This window comes from Ambystoma mexicanum, chromosome 7q (genome assembly GCF_040938575.1).
Source record: "Ambystoma mexicanum isolate Mex_15411 chromosome 7q, UKY_AmexF1_1, whole genome shotgun sequence".
Classification (NCBI taxonomy): domain Eukaryota; kingdom Metazoa; phylum Chordata; class Amphibia; order Caudata; family Ambystomatidae; genus Ambystoma; species Ambystoma mexicanum.
This window is the reverse complement of record NC_090941.1, coordinates 529,902,836-529,924,480: the sequence shown is the minus strand read 5'-3', so window position 1 is coordinate 529,924,480 and position 21,645 is coordinate 529,902,836. Positions and strand designations below refer to the sequence as shown.

The 21,645-nt window shown below is 46.0% G+C and overlaps 1 protein-coding gene across 1 annotated transcript in view; it reads left to right on the top strand.

Moving 5' to 3' along the window:
• COG3 (component of oligomeric golgi complex 3) overlaps positions 1-21,645 on the top strand; it is a 1,080,852-nt gene that overhangs the window by 777,949 nt on the left and 281,258 nt on the right. Inside the window, exons 18-19 of the mRNA XM_069640775.1 lie at positions 7,605-7,693; positions 15,702-15,836. Of these exons, the coding sequence (XP_069496876.1) occupies positions 7,605-7,693; positions 15,702-15,836 (224 nt within the window). The remainder of the gene's footprint in view (positions 1-7,604; positions 7,694-15,701; positions 15,837-21,645) is intronic.

Below are 21,645 nucleotides of genomic sequence, written 5' to 3'. Positions count from 1 at the left end.
TAGCTCCAGGTCCTGATGGTCTTACTTATGCAATGATCAAGCTGGATTTGCATAAGTGGATCCCTTTGTTGCGCGTTTTATTTGGTCAGGTAAACGATCTTGGAATGATTCCCGACACTTGGAAATCAGCATAGTCCCCATATTTAAGAGGGGGCAATAGGGTGGATCCTTCAAACTACCACCCTATCAGCTTTTTGGACATGTTGGGCAAACTGTATGCTTCAGTAATTCTGCTCAATCTCCAGAAGTGGATGAAGCTGGCTAACAGAATGGACCCCCGCCAATCTGGATTTGTCAAGGGGGTCAGAACAGACCTTTAATTTATTCCTCTTGAATTTATTAAAATGGAGAGGACATAAAAATCAAACAAATATATATCTAGCCTTCATCGATCTGAGAAAGGTGTTTGACAGTGTAGACAGAAGAATCTTATGGGCAAAATAAAAATCTTGGGAATGCCCGACAGACCTTGTTGAGGCTATTATGGCCCTTTATACTTCCACCAAGGTGCGGATTTGGATGAAAATGCAGGGGTTGTTAACCAGAGAGAGACCCACATTTAAAGGCCTGACGCAGGGCTGCCCGTTAGCCCGAAACTTTTTAATCTGTTTTTGTCCGACTTGACTCTTACCCTGGAAACTTCCAGGTCATTGCCACCAAAGGATGGCAGTGAGAGACTAAGTTGTATACTCTATGTTGAGGATCTTGTCCTTATAGACCAGACTCAAATAGGATTGCAACGACGATTACAAACACTACATACAGACTTATATGAAAGCAAATTGTTTAGAGATAAACTTGCCCAAAACAAATATCTTGATACTAGATTTGAAGGGGAATAAACAAAAGAAACCTTGTTTCTGGGCAACTGCATAAATCCTAGCATTTGTGACGCCCCTCACCAACTGGACTTGAAAAAGAGACTTACAAATTCTGGAGAGCAATCTTAAGACTGCCCCGGAGAATCCCAATTATGAAAATTAGGTACGAGCTGGGTTTATTATCCCTACGGGCGGGAGTACTCTGGAAAAACCTAGCCCTGTACCGTAAATGCAACATAATTGGCTCTCCTCTCCTGTATGGCATCTTAAGCCAGGAATTGGCTAGAGGTAAAGAGAGCCTAATGACCTACCGGGGAAAAATGTGTTGTCACATTCTGGATTCGCTGGGGGCAGACCTACGTACCCTAGTAACAAACCCAGAAAGAGTAAATAAAAAAGCTGTGGCAGCAGGACTGGATGCCAACGTTGGAAGACAGAGCAAAACTGTGATTATACGATACACTGACACTGGAAGCTTGATCTGCCAAAATATCTGACACTGTCTCCATTCCCTAAATTCAGAGCAGTTTTTTCTGAGATTTAGGTTAAATGGCTATCCAACTAATGAAGTTTTGTCCATTTACAACCCACTGGACAAAGATGCAAGCTGCAGATTTTGCATACGAAGGGAGTGGTTAAATCTTTAAAGCATTTGCTCTTCCCGACCTTGAGGCCTATTGGGTTGCGGCACAGGCTTCATTCCTTGCTTTCTGGTATGACTCGGTTCCCGATAGGCCGCATGTTCAGATTGAGAGGGAGATGGTTGCAATGTCGTTCCTGAGAGCTGTTATCCTTCGCCGCAATGCATGACCAGAGCCTGCAACATGGTAGATATTGCGTGTGGAGCTTGGTGGCGAATTGAGGTCGGAACGCGAAGGGAAATTCTGCAGTCTCCACTTCTACCCAGCATGCATTTCCCTGGGTTCCCATTGATGGGGGAGAAGGTTTATATGGAGTATTTGGCCAGGTTGATCCTTTCGTGCCGGGGGGGATTGTTTCCCAGGGAGGGGGGGGGGGGGGGGACTTTTGAGTTTAAGGTGAAGGGCGAGGTTTCAGCGCTTGACATTTTCACGTATTTCAGGCTATGTGTTGGACTGAAGGATACATTCCCTTCTTTCCCCCGGGAGCCCACCATCGCCCTGGTCCTGCGTGGGGTGATTAGCACTGAATATGGGGGTTACATTGGTCTCTGGTCTATATGCTAACATAATTGAGAAAATGGCGGGTGGGGCAAAGATTCCTCTAATAAGTGGGTGGGCACCCCATCTCATGGCATGTGGAGGTACTGCTGTGAACAGACGGTGAGAGAATTGCTGTCAATAGCAGATTTAAGCTGGTCCATTTCAAATTTCTAAATCAGTTTTATTGTACCCCTTCAAACCTACATAGGTTTTTCCCTAAGACTCCAGATATGTGCCGGAGATGTGGAATTTCACATGCTACATTCCTGCCCTTAGCATGGCTCGGTCCATGTAGTCAGGTGTTTTTTTGTCACAGGTATTCGACACGGTCAGTGGGATTTCTAGGATGGTGGTGTCGCCGTCCCTCCTGGTTGCTCTATTGGGTTATACATGTGAGTTACCAAAGCACACTAGGCGATTGCTAGATTTGTTACTATTACTGGAAAAAAGAAGGATTGCTCTGGTATTGGGGGGGGGGGTCCACCTGTACGTGAGCAGTGGAGAGCAGACATCCTGTACTGTCACGATACTGAGACCGAATATTGTGCAGCAGTGCAACGAGCGTCTAGGCCGAAGAACACATAGGGACCTTATGTGGCTTATCTACTGTCGGCACGGAGGGACCTTTGTCGGATGTAGAAACTACAAAGCATTTGTCTCCCTAATTTTGTTCACATTATTGTTCTGTGTGTCGGGAAATGTACCGCCTTCTGCATTGTATTTTGTTTTCTTTTATTTTTTGTAATGGTTACTAAAATTAATAAAGTAAAAACATTTTTTTTTAAAAACAGTATCTAATTGGTAATAACTTTTGCTTTGATTTACTGGTTCTTGTGGTTTAAACGCCATTTCCAAATTAACCATTTGAAAGCGTGTTGTCATATGTGTCAAGCCCTTCAAGGAGCCGGTACACAAGGAGGTCTTTTGTGATCAGAGGAGTTCATCAGCTTCTGTGGCTTTGACGTACGGCTAATGGGCATCTTCCATGTTGGTTTCTCTACATACTTTTGCTAAGCCCTACTGTCTGCATCTGCTCCACAACAGCTTTTACCTCACCCTTTAATCTTGTACTCATTTGGGAGTTTTTAAATGATCATGTGGATGGTGGAAGGTATTGACAAGAATAACAATTGACTTGACTTAGTTAATTTTATTTCAAATTGATTTTGTCCTCCCACGTATTCCTCATCTTTAGATATCTTCCTCTCCAGCTGCACTGGAAAAAGTATTCGACAGGGGGCGTTGTGCGTTGATGCGGTCGACTCGATGTCCCTTGAGGGCCTCCGTCTCGAGGTCAACGTAATCACTGGTACATATAGCACGCACAGCGCCAGTTGGCTTCAGTTCCGTTTTTTTCGCGATAGTTAACACTTCGAGAATTACGGCGTGCTTCGGTTTAATTGAAAACGGTGACATACTTCAAAAACGATGTCCTTGTCATCGAAACCATCAACCCTGAAGGGCGAGTTTAAAAAAAAATTCACAATTGCGGCGCCAAGATATCTATCATGGATCCTCATCGAGTGTGTGTGTGTGTGGTTCCTTGGTGTGGAGCATAGAACGGCAGACTGTGGGTCCTGTCAGTCCATGAGTGGCAAGGCTATGAAAGAGAATAAAAGGGAAATTAGCAGCGGGTAGGCCCCTTACAAAATCCCCCTCAACATCACTGTCAGAAAATTGCTTGTTCGAGTCGAGAGGCGACTCCCCTCGAGGGAAGAGATCCAAATGGCGCTCTCGCTCCAGGAGTGTGTCACACCACTCTTCGTCTTCATCCAAGAAGATGAAGAAAAGGCACTATCGGTTACCTTCCACCTCCTCCGATTCCTCTCCTGAGCGAAGTATAGCCTGACCAACCAAGTAGTCTACTCGGGCTGAATGGGAGGCATTCAGACTAGAAATGTAATGTTGAAAGAGAAAACTAAAAGCCATGCTCCTGTTGCACCTTTAAAAGCAGACAAGGAAAGGGCTAAGGTGAAACCCCACAAGAACCTTTGAGGTCTTGATTCGATGAAAAAACATTGAATACTCTTATCGAGTTGGGGGTGGAGCCTCTGGAGGGCTCAGTCGATGCCAAAATCATCGAAAACATAGACACCATTAGCGTCAAAGCCATCAGCGGCATTGGTGTCGAAGACATCGGGGTCGAAGCCATCGATGCCTTTACCCAGTAAACCTTCAATAGTCTCTAAGGAGGTTGAAAAATCCTATAAACCTTTACCATGAATGGATGTTTTCAAATCTTTGTCTTCCATTTGTGAAGAACACAAACCATCAAACCAAGATACTCCTCCATTTGGTTTGGAGCTTGGCACACCTAATGTCCCGGAGGCCCTCATCTTGGAAGAGTCCAGATTAAAGGACCTGTATGAAAATCGGCAATTGGCATAGATGCACCACCAGAGCTTGAGTTTGCAAACCAGATCCAGCAGAGCACGCAGATGCCTCATGCAGACATCTTATGTCTAGGTTAATAGACTTTTTTGGGATGAGCCAGGCCTGCTCCTCCATTCGAGCAAGATGACCTGACTGACATACTTGATAAAGGTCCTCTGAAGGAACCTGTACTTCCTTTAAATTTTGCCCTACAAAAAAGGTTGAATGCAAATTGGGAGGCACCTGAAACAAGTCCACCGGCGAATAAGAACCTCACCAAAAAGTACAGGCTTTTGAGTAGGGATCCTAACTATTTGTCAAAACATCATACACTAGAGAGCCTGGTAGTTCAGGTAGCGAAATCTACATCTAAAAAAGCGGCTTATCCAATCATACCGCCAGACAGGGATGATGAGCGTTACGACGCGATGGGGAGGAAAGTGTTTTCTGCCGGGAGCATGGCTCTTAAATCTGCAAATGCGACTTGTGTTTTAGATAATTTTACATTCACCCTGTGGGACTGTATTGCCATGGCGGCTGAGCATATTCCCGAAGGGGAAGAAAGAGACGGCTTCCTGAATATTGTAAGAGATGGAAAAGAAGCTATGTGTGAGTCTCTTCAGTCAGGACTGGACTCTGCTTACAGCATCAGCAGAGCCATGGCAGCGAGCACAGTGATACGCAGATGTGCATGGTTGAGGAAGTCTGGATTTGCAACGCACGTGTAGTCTAGACTTCTCAACATGCCCTTTGACGGCACTCAGCTGTTTGGCAGCAAGGCTGACGAAAGCCTAGAGAAGCTGCAGACATCGAAAGCGGCAGCCAAATCCATTGGTGCTGCTATCAGACAGCCACAACCATCTCACCCCAGTGAGTCAGTTTGGAGGGGTAGGTGCATTAGTTTCTTCTCCTTTGTTGATAGAGTGAGAGGATTAACTAGTCAAAGGGGCCAGAGAAGATTCCTTCGTGGTAGACTAGGGAGAGGAGCCAAGACCGCCCAAGCAATGGATACTTTACCATCAGCCGCTGCTTCAGCTGCCTCAAAACCTCTCTGAGGACTTAACCCACAGAACTCCGGTGGGAGGCAGACTCTCATAGCATCTGCAAGATTGGCGAGGTATTACTTCAGATGCATGGGCGTTGGAAACACCAGCCCTGGCTTACTGCCTCCCCTTTTTAAGAAGGCTTCAGGACCATCCACCGGGTAGCCACTCGTTCAAAGTTCCCGGTCCGTTCCTTGTGCAGGAAATTTTGAGCATGCTAGAGAAAGTTGCTATAACCAGTACCTGTAACAGAGAGGAACAAAGGGTGGTACTCTCCTTATTTCCTAATTCCCAAGAAGGACGTAGAATTGAGACCCATCTTGGACTTGAGATGCTTGAACAAGTTCCTCAGGAAGGACAAGTTCCAGATGGTCACCCTTTCTCAGATCCTTCAGGCCCTTCAACCCCAGGATTGGATGGTGTCATTGGACCTTCTGGATGCTTAATTTCATGTGCCAATCCATCACAAGCACAGAAAGTACCTCAAGTGATCAGGAGGTTGAGAAAGTTTGGGAAATCCATGATTCCAATTGCTGTGGATTGGGCCAGGAGGACGTGGTACCCGGACCTTCTGGATATGTACACCTGCCATCCAATGCATCTTCCACAAAGAGAGGAACTTCGCTCGCAAGAGGAGGGTTGGGTTCTCCATCCAGAGGTCAAGACACCCAACCTTCACGCATGTTTTCTGAGAGGTTGAGATATAAGGATTGGGACCTCCCGGATGACGTAATGGAGAGTTTGCTTTCGGCCAGAAGGCCAGCAGCGAAATCCTTGTACTGCTGCCGGTGGAATAAATTCTGTAGCTGGTGCTGGTATAAGAATGTGGACCCTTTTAAGTGCAATAAACCTATGGTGTTGTCTTTCTTGTTGCATTTGGCAAATCTGGGGCTCCAGATTGGGACCATTAAAGGATACTTGGCAGCGTTTTCAATCTTCAAGCACACGTCGGAAGAGGTATCATATTTCAATATGCCATTAGTCATACAATTTCTAAAGGGGCTCACTAACGTGTTCCCCCCCCTTTTCCATTTCAAGTTCCAGTTTGGGACCTCAATCTTGTACTTAAATTCCTTATGTGGACTCCTTTTGAGCCACTCCATTCTTGTCCATTAAGATTATTGATCTTTAAAACCATCCTATTAGTTACATTAACATCAGCCGGCAGGGTGAGCGAACTACAGGCTTGTTCAATTGGATTTTGCTCCCATGTATTCCTCATTGCTCCTCCCAACCTACCCTGCAGTAGAATTTCCGTACATTACACCTTAAGCTCTTTCAAGGTCTTATACTGCCTTGGACACACTGATGTTGGTAATTCTGTAAGAAGAAGGCGTAAAACAGAACTGAAGCTAACAGGCGCTGTGTGTGCTATATGAACTAGTGCTGATGTCGCCCTCGAAGGACATTGAGTAGACCGCATCGACGCACAGCGCCCTCTGTCGACATTGTTTTCCGAAGCAGCTGAAGCTGGAGAGGAAGATATCTAAAGATGAGGAATATGTGGGAGGAATATCCAATTGAAAGAAAGTTACCCGGGGTAAGTAACTTGTTCTTCTGGTAGAAACCTTCTACTTCAGATTACTTACTGGCCATCTTCCATAGACCCTTCATTGACCATTGTTTTCCTCTTAGATGCATACTGTGATTGTTTGCTAGCAACTATCACTTTTTTTCTGTAAAATGATGTCTGTTTTCCCATTCCTTTGAGTATTGTGCAGTGGGGGAAATTGTGTGGAATTGAGGCAAAGGTGGCACAAAGGGCTCCATATATAGAGTCGTGGAATGTCCATTGCCACTTGTGATAAAGAGTCAGGCTGGAAACACTTCAATACCATCTGGTCACTGTTTAAGATTTCCATATCAAGTCTGGACATTTTGCTATTTTATAAGTTTAGGACACAGTGGGAGGAAGATAGTATCCATTGAAAAGAACACTACTGAAGGTAAGTAATTGCCAAGCTTCAAATTCTTGCGATTGGTTGCGATACAAATTAGTACTGAAACAACAAGGTCAGACACCACTTTAGAAAGGTGAGCTATTATCCTGTCACCAATGGTTTTGAACAGATGTAGTGTGCTATCACAAATTGTACTTTACAAATTGAGAATGTATATGCTTTGAATGCAGGGTTTGCTATGATTACAGGCTATGATTACAGAATGAACACATTCTTGTTTCACAGATGCTGCATTCAAAATCCTGAACCCAAGGACAGTTGCACGATTTTTCAGACTTAACAGTAACAATGCTCTGCTTGAATTCCTGCTACAGGTAATCATTGTCATTTTTCCATTTGTATGTTAGTGCTTATGCAATATTTAGGATAACAAATCTTATACTGTACCTTTTAAGGATATTGTAGGAGGAGTTCTGTGTCCAAATGGCTCATTTGTAAGGTCACAGAACTCTGAGTTGAGTTGCAATATATTGTTTAATGTATGGTAAAGAGTCTTCTATTCCTTATAATACATGGCCACACACTGGCATGCTCTTTTTAATACCTGTCTGCTTCCTTCATCTAATTTAAGTGATCCTAAATTTGGTGATCCAAATAATCAATGTAGAATATGTTTGGATTTTAAAAAGCTAATATTCAGATCCTTATGTGTTGCAGAAAAATAGTTCAAGCAGTTAAATAAAATGCATCAAAAACGTTTTCATTGTGTGCTTTAAAATAAGTAACACGTAGATTCTTGCTCACATGTGTTAAACTCCTGAAGTGCACAAATTACATATTCTACAATCAATAGTTCCTTGTCAAATAATGGCTATTAAGTGTCACAGAAAACATTTTTAAAAGCAAGGCATTTGAAAAGCTTACTTAGATAAAGGAGGAACCCTGGGTATGCACTCATAAAACAAATATCTGAGTGCTGCCTCTATCTAATCCCGGGTAGGGGTTAACTATGAACAAAGCGAGGTAGAGGCAGATCTGGTAGGGCGGAGCACTGAAAGGGGGGTTCTTTCAGTAATTAAAAACCAATTTAATCATCATAAACATAAACATTCAACATCAAAGGTTAAATCTTTTAAATCATTAATAAAAAAACAAAATATGCACAAATTAATCAATGGTCCTGCACATTTGCAATCTGCCACAAAGGTGGCCTGGGTATCTTAACAAAAATCAGGTGTCAATTCACTGTTATTTTTCTGGTTTTCATACACTGTGAGAAACCTAGAATTTTTACATGAAACTCTGTGTTCGCTTACATCAATTTCTCACTGCATTGTCATTATACAGGCTACTGTCTCAACATGTTTCAGTTCACAATGGCAAAATATCCAGAACATTCATCAGGATTTAAAACCCAGTTATTGTAAAAGTGTGTAGACTGCGCTATGGTGCTTGTGAGGGATTCTGCAAGGAAATTCTATGCATCCTTCCCCCATCAGATGAAAACAAAAGCAAAAAACGAGAGTAAGCTGCTGTTTCTGAGGAGCGACCCTGATGCCAGACCTTGCTGCAACACTCATGGCCTGATAGCGGCGGAAGTGCCAACCTTCACCTGCCCCCCCAATCCCCCTGCCCCCGGAGCACTAAGTGCCTCCTGGCCCCCTCCGCAGGACGGCCACTGCCTGCCACCTTGCCGCCCTGCCGGGCAGCCCCCGATGCCCCTCCTCCCACTTAGCCGCGGGTGGCCCAGCGGCACAGCTCTCCATGGCGGCTCTGACCCGCGTTTAGGCCGCTTGCCCGCCCCCCTTCAGTACTTATCTGCTCCATACCTCCCAGCTTGGGGGTGCAGTGATGGCCTGTGGTGTTGGGGCCGGAGGAGCCCGAGTGGCTCCTGCTTGACCCGCTGTGTGAAAAAGCTGCTCCTGGGGGCCCACATCCTTGGCTGGCCGCTTCTCTGCCGACTTAGAGACACCCGCTGGGCCCACACCTCTTCCGTGCTACCTACCTCAGACAAGGAGTCTGCTCCTCTAGGCCAATCCCCAGCCTCCTGGGGGTGCAGCGGTGATCTGCAGCACAGTGCCCTGAGAGGCGGTCTCCTCACTCTTGAAGGGGGATCGATCCCTGTTGACACGGTTAAGGGGTACGAGTGTGGGCCTCCTGCCCCTGACTGCAACTGCTGCTCTTGTGGCCCCATATCCTCGTTTAACCACACCTCGCCTCCCTCCTCAAACAGAGTGCCTTCTCCTTAAGACTGCGCCTCCAGCCTGCGATGACCCACATGCACCTGTAGTTCCCCCTTCTTCTGGAGCGCTTCCATGTGGGGAGTGCCCAGCATGACATCTGGATGGGGCCGCCCAGCCTTATCTGACCACTTGCAGCGGGTCCCCAATAGAGACAACCTCTCCTCCAACGACCCTCCGCCTGGGAGGAACCCAGGCTACACAATGGCAAACAACAAAAGGCAGGCAAAAATTGATCAATTTGCAGCCAGGACCGGGCTTCTTCCCCCCTCTGCCAGTGCCTGCTCATCCGGCACCATAGACGTCTCCACCCTGAATCAGATTGTTCTGCCCTGAAAAACAGTACAGACAGTTTGGGCTCTAACATAGACACACTCACAGGCAAGGTGGAGACCTCTGCTATCCAAATTGATAAATTGTGCAGCCGCATGACTGAAGCCGAACAACGCATCGGCGACAACGAGGACAGATTGTCATCTCTGCAGAGGGAAGTGACTGCGCTACAACAGTCAGTGAGACGTGTAGAAGACAAAAACGATGATCTTGAGGGGAGGTCACGTAGGAACAACGTACGCATCATAGGGGTTCTGAGTCTACTCAGATGGACAACATGGAGAGATTTGTTGAATGACTCCTCACAGATGTACTCGACCAACCCCCGCTGTCCAACATGTTCTTGGTCGAGAGGGCCCATCGCTCCCTCGCCCCAAAGCCGCCCCCTAGCGCCCCGGACCGGCCCATCACCGCCAGGATCCTTAATTATAGGGACAAAGATCTCCTCCTTAGGACAGCCACAGACAAGGGCAAACTAAGATTTGGCTCATCAGCCGTTAGATTATTTCCTGATTTCAGCCCACAAGTGCAGGAACAGCGGAAATCGTTTCAAGCTGTTAAAAACAAACTCAGACAGAAAAACGTGTGATATCCTATCATGTTCCCTGCTAAACTCCTGCTTAGTGGGCTGATTATTTGTTCCTCAATGGTACCTACAGAGGCCTGATCTCTAATAACTCCTTTCAACCTGAAGAAATATTTGCTTGAACCGCAACAGTACGACATTGTGTTACGGTTGCTGGTCACTTGACCTATGTGGCCGCACTCCGTACCCTTTCGATGTAGTCGCTGCGTACATAGTTTTATGATTTTTGGGTTAATTGGGGTGGGAAGGGTGCCGGTATGTGTCTGTTTCCGGTGTCGGTGGGGGTTGTGGGGAGTTCTGTTTTCTGTACACTGTGCTCATTCAAACTTGGTTCTACTGTTGCAATTACATTCATCGACTGGAAGTGAGAGTCTCATGGAAGTATACAGGAATGGCGTGTTGTGCTATGTCTCAATTCACTTCAATGTAGTATACCCTAATGCTAGATGATGAGGGGTGAATCCTTAAATATAATGTCCTGGAATATCGGGGGAGTCACCAATGCTAAGGAATTTCCCTAGGTGACTAATCGTGCAAAGCTACAGGGGGGGTCAATGTCCTGTGCCTGCAGGAGACGCATCTGGCACAGGACGCCTAACCCCCCCTGGCTAAAGGCTGGGGCGGGCCATCGATATGGCTCTTCCTTCTCATCCCAATCAAGGGGCGTTGCAATATACATACACCATTAGGTTCAATTCCGCTTACATAAGAAGATAGGGGAGGTATATCTTGCTTGCGGGTGACTGTTTTGGGATTAAAGTACTGTTTATCAATGTGTACGCTCCCAATGTAGACTTCCCAGAGTTCTTTCAGAAATGTGCTGCCATGGTCCATAGATTCCCAACATATGAAGTGGTGTGGGTGGGTGGGGTACTTTAACATGGCAATATCATTGAACCTGGACCGATCAAATACTTCACAATCAACACTTTCCAAGGCTGCCACTACTTTGGGGCATCATTGCTGAAACTCTTGGGCTAGTAAATATCTGGAGACACTTATATTCCAACAGAAAAGAGGTGTCATTCTCGAGGGGGGGGGGCACATGGGACATCCTCTAGGATAGATGACCTCATGCTGCCTGTCTACCTAGTTCGCACAGCACAGACCACTAAACTGTTACCAAGAATGCTGTCCGATCATTCCCCCGTAATGGCAGTGATCCTAGTCCCCGGCTTACTACACCGCCCTCCTCGCTGGCACTTCCACCCTGGTGCCCTGGAAGACGCACTGTTCCAAGACAGTATCGGAGACCACATCCTAGAGGATTTCCGTAATAATGTAGACTGTGTCCCCGACTTTGGAACAGTTTGGGAGGCCTTCAAGGTGTGTATAAGGGGAAGCTGCATCTCCAGGGAGGAAGACGTTCTAAAATCCTTACAGACTACGCTCTGTTGTGTAGAAGGGGATATCAAAGTCCTAGAATAGAGACAGGCCCGGGGTAGCGACACCGAGCTCGAGAAGCTACTCTTCGAGAAGCGGTTGGAACACTTCGAAGCCGTGCTCAGGGAAGACAAATACATAGGGCACCCTAGCCTCGCAAATAAATATGTAGAGGGAGGTAGGCCTAGCCACACCTTAGCTTGGGAACCCTGTAAAGATAGTGGACACAGTGGAATTATGGAGGTTGAGGATCCTGACGGGAACCTGATCTGTGAACCCAGCAAGATCAATAAAGTGTTCCAGGACTATTATACTAGACTATACTCGTCCCAATTGAACGCCTCTACTGAAGACATCAGATCCTACTTAGACCGGGCTGCCCTGGGTTGGCTGGACCCCTCACTTACTGATCCTATGAACACCCCTGCCCCCATTGAGGAGATCCGTAGTGATTTGTAAAATTACTAGTGATAAGGCCCTGGGACAAGACAGACTTTCAGCAGAATTTTATAAAGAGTACGATGATATCCTGGCACCACATCTGTGCAGTATGTATGAATTCTCCATGTTTGCCGGCCTCCTTTCATAGTCCACCAGGACGGCAGTAGTAACAGTTCTACTAAAACCTGGTAAAGACCCCCAAAACTGCAAGTCATATAGACCCCTATCCCTCACTAATACTGACAAAATTCCTGTCTGAACTACTTGCTGATCATCTCCGCCCCCATATGAATGCCCTAGTCCTCCCCGATCAAGCCGGATTTATCCCTCGCAGATCCACCCAAAATAACCTAAGAAGACTCTTTACCATAATGCATAACATTAAGGAAGAGGACCCCATCATTGTCGCTGCCCTCCATGCCGAGAAGGCCTTAGACTCTGTTGAATGGCCCTTTTGTTTGAAATACTGCGCAGGTCTGGACTGGGTCTTCACTACATTCAATGTGTCCGATTGCTGTACACCGTCCCTCAGGCCACTATATTGTCCAACCAGTTGCATTCCGGTAGGATCGCACCTACCAGGGAACAAGACAAGGGTGCCCTCTTTCCCCTATCCTTTTCACCCTGGCGGTTGAACTATTGGCATGTGCAATAAGGGAATTCCGCGCACATAGGGGGAGGGGGAGTCAATCTATTCACATATCTCTATTATCTCTCTCTATGCAGATGACTTATTGTTGTACCTTAAAAATCCCAAACAAAATCTTCAGCCACTAGTACAGGACATTTTCGTCTTCTGTGGGTTCTCGGGGCTATGTATTAACTGGTCCAAATCAGAGATTCTACCACTCACCCCCCCGCTGCACTTCCCACGGACGTGGGTGACGAATTTCGCTGGTGTCCCGGGTGGATGAGGTATTTGGGGGTAATGGTCTCCACCCCCCCTCCCCCAAGCTTTTTGAGGATAATTACTTAACAGTCCTGGAACAACTAGAGCGGAAGGTTGGGGTTTGGATCCGACTCCCTCTGTCCCAGGCTGCTGGCATAGCACTGGCCAAGATGTTGGTGGTCTCTAAGATGCTCTACATCTTTAACAACATCCTACTGGTACCACCCTGGTAGTTCTTGAAACGTGTCCGGTTGCTGATGTTCAGACTTGTCTGGATGGGTGGAGGGGCACAAGTCACGCTTGACACTCGATCGCTGCCGTACGCCTCTGGCAGCCTGGATTATCCCGATCTATACATATACTTCCTCGCCACCCAGGTCCAGTATGCTCTATGGTGGTGGAATCCCTCCTTGGAACTCCCGCACACCAAATTCGAAAGGGCCATTGCTCACCCTTATGATCTGAAAGGCTTACTTTGGGATACACCCAAACGACCCTCCAGAGGGGAATTACAGACAATGGAGGTAACTAAGTGGGCATGGGAACGCATCGCCCTCGTGACCAACACTGATAACAATTATCACGCTGACCTCACAATATACTCTGTGTATGGTATCCCTCTAACAGCAGAACAGACCTTTAAAACTCTGCTTGAGAAATTGGGGGTGTTCTCCCTGAGTGATTTGGAGCATAAGGACAAATTCATGCAGTGCGATACCTTGAAAGACTGTGGCCCCTGGAATGCCATCTCCCTAGTGCTTTACTATAGATTGCCCGGAGGCGCTTCGAGAAAATTGGAATGATTTCCCTTCAGTGCCCGCTTCTTCCCCCATTGGCCCAATTTGTAACCAACCCTCCAAACCTTGCTGGGGAGGTCTAGGCCCTATACAAACTGATCAAATGTCTCCACCCGGCTCGCCGGGTGTTGTTCAAGGCCAGATGGGATAGGGTTTTAGCCACACCACTACGTGATAACTAACAGCAGGCAATTTGCACACTGACAAAAAAGGATCTTGCTGAATTCCAGGTTCTGCCTTATACAATTCAAATTCCTTCACCAGTCATACCTCACTCCTGCACTGCTGCATAAGTATTACCCCGAAAGGAAGACCACCTGCCCATGCTGTAATGCTGACCCCGCAGACTTTATCCACATGGGCGGGAGCTGTGCCCACATGCAGTCCTTCTGGGAGGGGCTCTCCATTACCATGGACAAAATGGTTCCTGGATGCCTTGCTGATTTTCCAGTGGCCTGACTACTTGCTTGGTTCGATGTTCCCGCTAAGACAGATAGGAAACTGCTGGCCATGGCCTCTGTGGTCGCTAGTGCCGTAATTGTTAAAGCATGGATGAAAGCCTCATCGCCTAATGTGAGGGAATGGCTTAATATGCTGATGATTTGTGAAAGACGTGAAACATCCTACTCCTCCACCCTCCCTCCTGGTAGAAGACCCACAGACTATTAAGGCCCCTTTCGATCATAGCTCCTGAATCTGGAGTCCCCCCTGTTTCATGAATAGTAAGAAACTGTAGATAAGACTTTGACTCGGGAGAGGATATACCGGACCCCCCCCCCCCCCCCCATGGAGACTTTTTCGGCTACTTCAATATAGAGAATTTAAATACCTCTTGTAATAGCTGATGTCCCATTGTTATATGGATGCCACAGTACCTATTTCGATATTCTATACCTCTCTGCTTCTGCCATGTTTGTAATCTAAACACTGTACCTGCTCACATATGCACCTTGTCACATGGGTTTAAGGGGGTAAAGGGGGGATAAGGCTATGGGTTGTAACCACTATGTATAAGTGGTAGTTTGTTTATTGTTGCAAAATTTCAATAAAACAGATTTAAAAAAAAAGAAACACCAACTCATGGGATCTCTTTTAGCTCTCTTAAATCAAGCATTACCATCAAACATTACACTCAAAGTGCCTACCAGTCTTCTGAGAGTTAATGACTTAATTGAAGTTGAGAAAGAAATGCAACTAAGCTGTGAAGATAAGTTACTACTAAATAAATGTATGTTTGGAACGCCTGGCAACAGTGTTTGTATTTTTCATTTGAGTACTTTATTGAAGGTGTAAATGCGCCACTGGTGTAATAAAAATGCCAGCCAGGTCTGCCTTCAGCTATTCGATCCATGAGCCATACGCTTGTCCTTCACTGAAGTCCTGTTAATAACAAGTATTGGCATAGCCAACCATTTTGGCTTTTGTATAAGTATTACGCATTTGCCAGGCACTGCTATTAGATGCTGAGATAATTGTACCATTTTGCACCTGCTACCGTCAATGGACAGTTAATACTATTACGGCTATGCCTGACAAGTGCCTTTCCCAAGCCTTGCCAATGCTTGTTTTCATATTACAGTTCAGTTGTGATGCCACATTTAGCCTGTAATAAGATCATTATTTCCATGCTTTTATATGGATATTGCAGGCTGCCATATATTATAATAAAACATAGTTTTGCCATTACCTGCCTTGTGTCTACCTTTGTTTCAGGGATCCCCAGAAATTAAAGAACATTATTTTGACTCCAAGAAAGATGTTGATCGCAACCTGAAGTCTGCATGTGAGCAGTTTATTCAACAACAAACTAGGATTTTCATTGAACAACTTGAGGAATTCATGACAAAGGTATATATAGTCAATCCATTCCATGTATAAAGTTGTATTTCAAGTTATTAGAGGGTATCATTTTATACAATTTCAAAGATTACGTCATAATCCTAGAGCTACACATATCGGCACGCTTTTCAAACAATACCCTTGCAGTTAACATAATTGCCTCGCCCACGGTCTGCATACCTGGACTCACCCCTGCCCTCACACGGCTCTGTATATATTGCCTCTGCAAGATGTCCGTATTATTTGTATACTGCGCCTGTAGATGTCTGTATTATCTGTATATACCCCTTCATACCCTACTACTGTAAATAGACAACACTTGTCCTGTAAGTATGACTTGTATGTAAATTCTATACCTCCTGTGTTGTAACTAAGCTTTGCATATACGTGTAACTGCTGCGCCCTGTTACCCCTGGGTATGATGCGCATTATAAATAATAAACAAACAAATCGATTCCATGTCAACAAAGGGGTCAAATTCAAATGTCTCACTAATGTACTCAAGCAAAATCACGTCTGACCCCAGTTCCTAAAACAGAAATGACCCTATTACTGTGTTTCATCGTATGGCTTGAAGACAGCTAGCAGACATAGTTTTTGCACTATGAATTAAGCAAATCTGAACTGGTTAAGGGAGTTTGAAGTACTACGTGCAAGTTTATTGAGAATGGTTCCTGATAGTGTCTTACTAAGACCAGAAAAAGACATTTAAAAAATATAGTTAAACGCCATCTTTTTATTCGATACTTTTGCCTCACAGTTTTCACATCTTTGAGATACCTTCAGGCACATTCTGTGTCAGGAAATCTTAAACTTCAACAAGGTTATGTAGGTGCGACTCCATGACCAGCTTCTCACTATAAGAAGTAAACTGGTAGATGTCCACAACTGCAAGTGCCCCTGCCACTCCCCTTTTGCTGCGTGCCACGGGTGCTGCTGTGGGAATAATTTCCTACTTACCAAAAGCTCTTGTAAGAAGGTTGGTTGTCTTTTATGAAAGTTTCAAAGTTTAAGCCTTGCAAGAAATGTAAATGGCAAATATGAGTTCCGCACCAGTGCTGCTTGCTTCATTGGGCATGATCATGACATTGGCAGCTTAATTTCTTTTGCCTTGATGCCTTTGTATTTGTTGAAGGTTGCAGTTTTGTTTTGACTAGACATGTGTACGTGGGAAACCACACAGGAGACATATCGTCTCATGAGAGGGTGCCTTTACAATAGATTGAGGATGCCAGCCAATGAGTACCCGTTGTCAAAGACGACAGGTACATGGGATTCTCATTCCACTAAACGTCACCTCATGCTCTTAGGTGACTTTAACCTTACCTCTCCAACCACTTTTCAGAAATCGGAACTTCAGTCTTTTCTTAGTGACCACGCTCTCGGCTCTATCCATAACCTAGCACCCCACACCAGGAGTATCTCTTTGGATCTATTATTCATCTCCGCCTCTCTCTCAGCCACTAATACTACTGGTGCACCATCCCTATCTGATCACTATATTGTTTCCATCACCATCTCCTTTCCACCCTCTGACCTCTCCTCAACTATTACTAAAAGGAAATGTAAACCTTCTACCATTCCTTCCTTTCCCTCTGACCTACAGTTATCACTCTCCTCCTTCACACCTGATGCCTCTTCAACTAACAATGCCTTCTCCAGTTTCCAATCCCTAGTATACGACTTATTATTTTCTAACTTCCTACTATTAACTCTCACCCCTACGTTTCGGCATCCTCAACCATGGTTCACCCCATTCATACGCTCTGTCTGCACAAACATGCATCGGCTGCTGGGCAAATGGAGGTATACCTACAGGCATGAGGATCTTCAACTCTACCTCTCTGCCGGCAACTCTCCAGTCCTCTCTTGATATAGCGTAAAGGGAATTGTACCTCAACCTCATTAACTCTTACTCCAACCATCCTCGCTGGCTACAGGGCACCATAAACTCACTCCTCCTAAACCTATGATTATCAACTCCCCTCACACAGCTAATGGTATTGTATGATCGGACCGAAAAAAAAGGTCCGACCGTACAATACGACCGAAAAATGTTACCACCAAAGGCTCGAACACCAAAAGTTCGAACCTTTGGTGGAAGCATTGCAGGTAAGTAAAAATAAAAAAAGGCTGCAGGGGTGTCCCCCACAACACCCCGCTCAGTATACTGTGTGGTATAGTGAGCGGGGTGTTGCGGGGACACCCCCGCAGCACACCCACAACAACAACAAAAAAACGGGGGCTGCAGGGGTGACCCCCGCAACACCCCGCTCGCTATACTTTACAGTATAGCGTGCGAGGTGTTGCGGGGGACACCGCTGCAGCCCCCGTAGTATGTAAGTGTGTTCGCATGAGAAAGGTGCAAACTTTTGGTAGTTCGCACCTTTCTCATACGAACTTTCCGGCCGCAGCAGAATCAGCCGCGGTCGAATCATTTAGAATCCAGCTAATGACTCGGCTGAATACTTCCATACAAAAGTTTACAAAATTAAAGACGCTCTCCTGACCTTCCTCATGCTCCCTTCTCCTTCATTCTACACTCTGCCTACTCTACCTTCATCCTCTGCAACCATCTCCCACTTTATCACACTAATACTGAAGAAGTCCTATCGCTACTGATGAAGGCTATCCTGTCTTGTGCCTCATAAGACCCTCTTGCTCCTCAGCTAGTCAAGCCTATTGCCCCTTTAGTGGCCTCTCACCTCACTGAATGTTCAATCTGTCCTTCGACTCAGATTGCTTTACCTCTATTTTCAAAACGGCCACTATCATCCCTCATCTAAAAATGCAAGGGGCTGACCCGAACCTACCGGCTAACTTTCGCCCTGTGTTTCTCCTTCTTGATTACTATAAAGTGCTTGAAAGGCTTGTGTTGAACCGTTTTATCAATTTCTTCGACATCCCTAAACTTCACTGCCCTCTACAAGTAGGTCACTCCTGTCACTTCACGGAAACTGCTCTCATGAATGTCTCCAACTCCTCTGATAAGCACTCCAACCTTACCTCTATCGTACATCTCCTTGACTTGTCCACTACAATTGACACTGTCGATCACTCTGATCTACTGAATACTCTCCTTTTTGTTGGGAGTCTCAATCAAGACTTTGTCTGGATTGAAACCTTCCTAGCACGTCACCAGTTCTGTCTCCTGGAGCAACAACACCTCTCAACTCATTCCTCTAATTCTTGGTGTTCCACAGCGCTCTGTCTTGTGTCCTCTCCTCTTTTCACTTTACACCTCTGCTTTTGGGGCACGAATCTCCTCCTTTGGGTTCTCATACCAACTCTTTGCGGTCAACACTCACTTTTTTCCTGAACTTCCCTCTGTTCGCTCTATCACAGTTTCCAACTGTCACTCTGCCATTTAATATTGAATGGCTTCGCACTCTGAAGTTAAACTCTACCAAAACAGATATGCTCTTCTTCCCTGCCAAATTCCTTCTCTTATCCCTCCCCTGCCTATCCAGTTACCACCTGACACTCCCCTCCTACTCTTCTTCATCTAGAAACCTCAGCATCATCTACGATCCTTCTTACACCTTCTCTACTTTGATCTCCAAACTGCAACAATGTTTCGCCTCCACCTCCCATATATTAGGAAAACCAGGCCCCTCCTTCCTTTCAACAGCACCAAGCATCTCTTAAGCACTCTTGTCTTCTCTAAACTGGACTACTGTGTCAGCATTCTCATTGGTATCCCCAACTATGCTTTCTTTCTTCTCGACAAGATCATTAACTCTGCTATCAGGAAAGTCACTTCACACCTACTTCTCGTACTGTCACCGGGCTGGACAGCTGATGATGCAAAACAGGGCCAGACTTAGTTCTTTTCCTGGTTTTCAAATCTATCCACGTAAGGCTCTGCTGTATTCTCCTTTATCCAACTCTGCACGCATTCTCTGCTCTGCCTCCTCCACTACCCTGTGGCACCCCACCCTCCCTGTGCTTCCTGTCGCTTCCGCTCTTTCTCTCTTCTTGTTCCACTAGCATTGGAATTCTCTTGCCCTGGACATCCGAGAAACATTCCACATGGATTTGTTCAAAACCAAACTGAAAGCCTACCTCCTTGTCTCCGAGTTAGCCTCTTAACCTACTTCTCATCTGTTGTCTAGTTTAGCACTTCATCCATCATCGTCACATCCCTAACACAGCTGGCCATGCCGCCTACCTGCACTTAAAAATGTCCAATGTTGGTTGTCCTTCATCTATGTATGTCCACTCATGTATTGTATCTGGTGACTGTTCCATTTACTGCCCTCCACAGCCTGGTCAGACTGTCACTCAAACTATCCCCATTGTAAAAAGCTCACTGCTTCTTGTCAAATCTGATTTCTTTTCCATTGTACTTCTTTTGTGATCAAAGGAGCATTGTTCCTCCCTGTGTATCTATGCATGTGTGTATGTATATATATATTTCTGAGGCTTGTGGAATCTGCTTAGATCACATGCTGTGCATAGGCCGACATCTAGTGGAAGCTGCAGAGTATTACAGTTTGTTTTTCGAAACTCAAAAAGGGGTGTCGAACTAGGGCGTGCCAGTAATACTATCCCTAGTGTGACGTTCACTGTACCCATGATCCCTCACGTGTGTAGGACCCTCAGATTGTTTTTTTCGGCCATACTTGTCGGAAGCATAGTTGCGGAGTTCCCTGGCTTTTAGCCATTTATCATAAAATTATTACAAAATCCCCGTTCTCAAACCCCATGTCGAAGTTCACCGAAGACCGACGCCGGTGCTTGAGAGAACAGCCGTCGAGACTACATGACAGACTTTGGGCCTCGGAAGGCCTCTGGCCTCAGCCCTGCAAGTAGGGAGAGTGGGGGGTGGACATACTCACACACACTCGTTTTCCTACATATACCCGCCCGCTGCCAGATATTGACATATGGAGAGTACTCCATTTAAATTCTGCCCGAAGTGCAACCGTAAGTTCCCCTGGGTAGATAAACATAACACCTGTAACCTGTGTCTTCCAAGGGACCACCCCGAGGCAAATTGTAGAGCTTGTTGGCTCTTCAAAGCCAAGACACTTAAGGACTGCTCGACCAAACGTTGGGCCCACTACGCCAGGTGTCCCCATAACTGACCCACCAGACAGTCCTCTAGGTCGGGGTCGATTATTATGGAGATGACGACCAGGAAGAGGAGGAAGACGAGGCGGAGGCCTATAGTCTCGACTCCCCTATTCCCAAGGACCCCCTGGTGAATGACTCACCTGTTGATAATCAGCCCTTGTATAACGAAGTTTTAGCCAAGGCTGCAGCCCATTTCCAAATTGACACTCAGGGGGCCCAAGAAGAGAGATTTTGCAGAGCAAATTCTAGGGGATAAAAGATCCATTGCCCAGGTTATCCCCATTCTAAAGTCTGTTCAACGCAGAATCGATCCTTCGCTGCTCACCCCTAATCTTACACGGGTAGTTAACCCACAAATAGAAAAATTATTCAGGGCTGCTCCCTCCGACCCACTTTACATAAGGGGTCAGCTAAAACCCAACTCAGTGGTTACAACCACCAGGAAGAGGGCGGGAACACCACTAGCATCTTCAGAAGCTCCCCCGGACAGGGAGAGCAAGAGAATATATGGGCAAGGAAGGTGGCATCCACTTCGGCATACCAAGCACGTATTGCTAACACCACCACTCAGCTGGCAAGCTACAACTGCCAGCAATGGGAACAGGTAGATGACCTCATTGCCTCCGCACCAGAACCTCTAAAGAGCCAGTTGGCCCAGATTGCGTCGGAAGTAAGATCCGTGTCCGGATGCATTCTCAAGGCTAACTTCGATGCAGCAGACAATGCAGGGAGGCTAATA